General features: G+C 42.6%; 1 protein-coding gene across 2 annotated transcripts in view; it reads right to left on the bottom strand.

The window, feature by feature from the left end:
* Positions 1-4221, bottom strand: part of mbtps1 (membrane-bound transcription factor peptidase, site 1) — a gene marked incomplete in the record, with an annotated part of 25185 nt that overhangs the window by 7966 nt on the left and 12998 nt on the right. For both annotated transcript variants that reach the window (XM_035664949.1, XM_035664948.1), the window contains 2 exon segments: positions 1344-1505; positions 3285-3436. In XM_035664949.1, coding sequence (XP_035520842.1) covers positions 1344-1505; positions 3285-3436 — 314 coding nt within the window.

Raw genomic sequence — 4221 nt, 5'->3', positions numbered from 1 at the left:
CAGAGAACGCTCTGTCGCCCCAGGTTCATATTTGTGTGCTAAATGAAAACGTTGGCCCTGAATCATGCGTTATGTCTAGCTTATCTAGTAGCTCTAGTAGATCTTCAGTCACACAGTTGACAGCTGGTGTTCTTGCTCTGACCATTGAGGTTGAGCTGCGTGATTTAAGAAGGCAAATTCTCTATAAAATGGTTTAACAAATCCCTGGAATATTCTGGTGTAGAGATGACTGAAGATTGGAATGAATAATTCATTTGTCTGTATGTTTTGTCTGTACAGTAAATGTTTTTGACAGTGAGTTTTTGGCTTGACCACAGCAAGCCCTTCATAAATGCAATAGTAGTGACTATTGGTCCGGCTATTGGAGTTTCCTGATTGGCCATTGTGCTTTTAAAATGAATAGGCCTGAATGAGCCTGGTTGTTCATATAATAAGCATTTCTCTGTGCACTTAATACATCATTTATATCCTTTTCCTGCCCGATTCGCTCACGGCAAGAGGAAAAATGCTGAATTGCTGCAGATGTACTTGATGAATATTTGAAGAGTCAGAACTGTGATGTCAGTTAGATCTGGTTAGAACAGAGCAGTGGTACATCAAATCATCCATCTTTGCTCACTACATCTCAGTGTTTCCTGCCATCAAGTGTGTAAAAACTACTGGTTATCTTATTAAAATACAAAATTATCAGTTAGCTGAGCTGTATGAGCCATGAGAACCAGTTAAATATTGTTTATAGTATCAACTGGAAAAAAAAAATGGATATTGTGCATCCCTACTTAACAGGGACACAGAAAGGAAGGGGGCAGTGCTTTAAAGTGCTTTACTTCCCCCAAACAGCTCTCCATGCGCCGAGAGGCAGGGAGGGCAACCACCCTAACAACACACTCAGTACACAGTGTGTCATGTTAATAGATAATTAGAATAAGTTCTCTTTCAAATAAAAAGATGAGTGGAAAGTTCCAGCAACTCCATTTCTAATATTTATTTCCCCAAACGCAGCTTATGTGATCTGCTTCAGTACACTTTAATAACAAATATTACTGGAACCTCTACAGAACATTCTTATGATTTAAAAAATCTTTGTCAAAATTTCTGATCCTCTCAAGAGAGAAATCTGCAACAGCACAGGCTTGGTCTTTAGTGTTATGTAATTGTCGCGTATACGCCTACATGTGCAGCACGACATTTATGGAAACTGTTAGATCACTGTAGCTAAGGAACAGACTTTGCCTGTCTTTATGTGTACACAGGGTTCTGAATCCATGAACATGTGTCCTACATCAGTACATTAGTGCTCATTTAGGATCTCGTTTTGGATCTGCATGCTTTGAGACATCTACCTGGCCTGAGGTCTGTAACTGTTGAGGATCTGGTAGGCTCTGATCAGGTCTAGTTTCCCGTGGCCCTGCTCAAACATGTTGACCCCCGGCAGCCTGCGGGCCGAGGCGATCAGAGCCTGCTTCATGGAGGCTGGGTTCACCAGCTCCCTGTTCAGGACGGTGCTGGAGGACAGAGGAGGACAGGTTGGATTAGTTTGTATCTGTGAGTCTGCTGGTGTCAGGTTCCACAGCTTTTTGAACAGTGCTGGAGGAAAGAGGACGGATGGGCTGGTATTTCTGTGTGTGTGTGTGTGTGTGTGTGATTCTCCTGGGAAGGGAGAGGTGCCTGTTGTCAACAAGGGTGGTATGATGTTTAATCCTGCAACATGAGCTCACAAAATCGGCTCAGCTACAGCTATGAAACAAGAAGGCTTTCACTGTGTAAAGACGGGATATTGACAGACTGAGAATAATACCAGACATTAATCAGTGACACACCTTCATCCTCTGGGACGCGTTGCACTGCCTGCTCATGTAGGATTACAGAGCAAGACATAATTTCACCACACAAAAAAAAAACTAAACATAAAGGCACCCTCAACTGGAGTGTCGTCACATGCCCACCACCACAGAAGACCCTCGCAGAGTCTCAGAGAGCCTGAAACTACTCAGCACAAGTTTTCATGACTAGATTGCCAGAATAGAACTAAATGAAACAATTTCAATTTAAATCCTTAGAACACCACAAGACTGCAGATAGTTGGATTTTCTCATTATAAGTCAGATCGCTCTCCAAACAGAGAACTGCAAATATCAGTCCAGCTGACCGGTCCCTGAATGAGACACAATATTTCTACCAGCTTTAGAGCTGCTGCTCTGTATCTGACCCTGGGGCGAGGACAGACAGAATTTCTGCACCGGAGCCACACACACTATCGAAAACTGTCAAGGTACGAAAGCTTTGATCAGTCATCTGGTCAATGGTTCATGATCTGAAGCACAATTTTGGAATATTGTATTATGGAAAACTGACAGCACTTAACATTTGAGAAATCTGCCTTCCTTTGTTAAATGATCAGGACGATGACTCTGCAGCCTCACAGAGCAGCTGGTGAGGCTGCACACAAATGTTAATGTCAACATGCTAACATGCTAACATGCCCACAATAACAATGATGACATGCTGACGTTTATTAATTCAGCCTTTTTCTCCTTTACGTGACAAGCTGAGGTTGGCTAATATGGTTAACTGCTGCAGGCAGAGCACGGCTGAGCACGCCCACTGAGTACAGGGACCCGCTCAGTCTTAGTTATCGGACTGCTCTGCTCAGGAGTTTTGTATGCAGAAAGTGTTTTTTTGGTTACATATATTCTGGTTTACTGATGGACATAATAGCTTTACTTGTTGCTATTAGCTAACAGCTAGCTGCTGCTAACGGCTAACGGACTGGGAACTAAGAGCTCCTGTACTAGAGATTTCACGTTGAACTCCGACACTGCCCAGGTGCTCTGAGCACCCAGTCCGGCCAGAGTCACCTAGTAGGATGGCTAAGTAAGCTGCACGGCTAACTAGCTTACAGCGGTAACTCAGTCTAAGAGTAAAGACCTAGAAATTAGCATAACAGGTCCTCTTTAACATGTCCACTGTCTTAGTTCAGCATGTTACCATGCTAAACTTAGCTAATTAGCATTAAACAAAGTATAGCTGAGGTGGTATTTTGGTCATAAAGTAAAGCAAAAAAAAAAACCTGATCATGGCGCTTAAGTTAAAACAATTTATCCTTAGAGGGTTTGTGCCTAATTTTATGACATTCAATCAATAGAGATTTCACTAAAACCCAAAAATGCCAACCTGATGGTGGTTAAAACTCCAGCAGTTTAAGATCCTTGCCTTTCTGCTAACCATAAAAAGATCAAACTCCTGACACTTAATGACAACATAGTACAGTTTATGATACTGACCTGGCCAGGAGAGTAACGGCACCAGCCACTACGGGGGAGGCCACACTGGTGCCAGACAGAGAACGACATCCCTCCTTCATCCCTGATCCCCGAACGCCAGAACCGTAGGTGACGATGTCAGGCTTCACTCTGCCATAACCGCCTGGCAGTTCCTGCACAGAGAATGGGGGACAGAAACAGATCATGAGATACAGACAGAGTATTTAAACACATTTACTTGTCCCTGTAGAGTGTAACATGCCATTGTTCTGAACTGAAATGCTCGATACGTCATACATCAGTTCTTTTCTGGACAGCAAGGACTAAAGCTGCAATTTAAATTTTAAAATAGCTCTTATTCACACTCTTAAACGTATCTTTCAATTTAAGTCATTACGCCTACATCAAGTGGTCAGAGAGGACATTTAAAGCTGCAGTAGGAAACTTTTAGAAAAATCACTTTGTCATATTTGCTGAAACTTTCTCTATATCCTGACAGAAGTACATGAGACATATAATCTGTGAAAATACAGGTTGCTCTGACGACTCCTAGAGCTCCTTGCTGACTCATTTCTAGGTCATCAAATACCAAAATAAATCCTTCACACTGGTCCTTTAAAGCCAATATACAACCTATTAAGTTCCACTACTGTTGTAAGTATGGGCATCCTGCAGACACCGGGTGTTGATCATACATGTGATGGTGACTGACAGTTAGATACATACCATCACACAATGCCAACAAACAGAAAGGTAGAGACGAAAAGGAAGGAACTGAGCAGAAAGTGAAAATGACTAGAAAACAGAGAGCGAGAAAATGAAAAGCTGCGTTTAAAAAGGCTGTATTTTTAACTGTTTTTGATGTACTGAGGCCGTAGAGCTGAGTGGGTGAGCGACTGCTGTCTGTTCCCTCTGGCCTCTTCATGGCTGGCTGACAGTAGTTGAGGGGGCAGAGAGA

This window comes from Morone saxatilis, unplaced genomic scaffold (assembly GCF_004916995.1).
Source record: "Morone saxatilis isolate NCDOM2014 unplaced genomic scaffold, NCSU_SB_2.0 Contig2, whole genome shotgun sequence".
Taxonomy (NCBI): domain Eukaryota; kingdom Metazoa; phylum Chordata; class Actinopteri; family Moronidae; genus Morone; species Morone saxatilis.
This window is presented reverse-complemented; position numbering and strand designations above follow the sequence as displayed.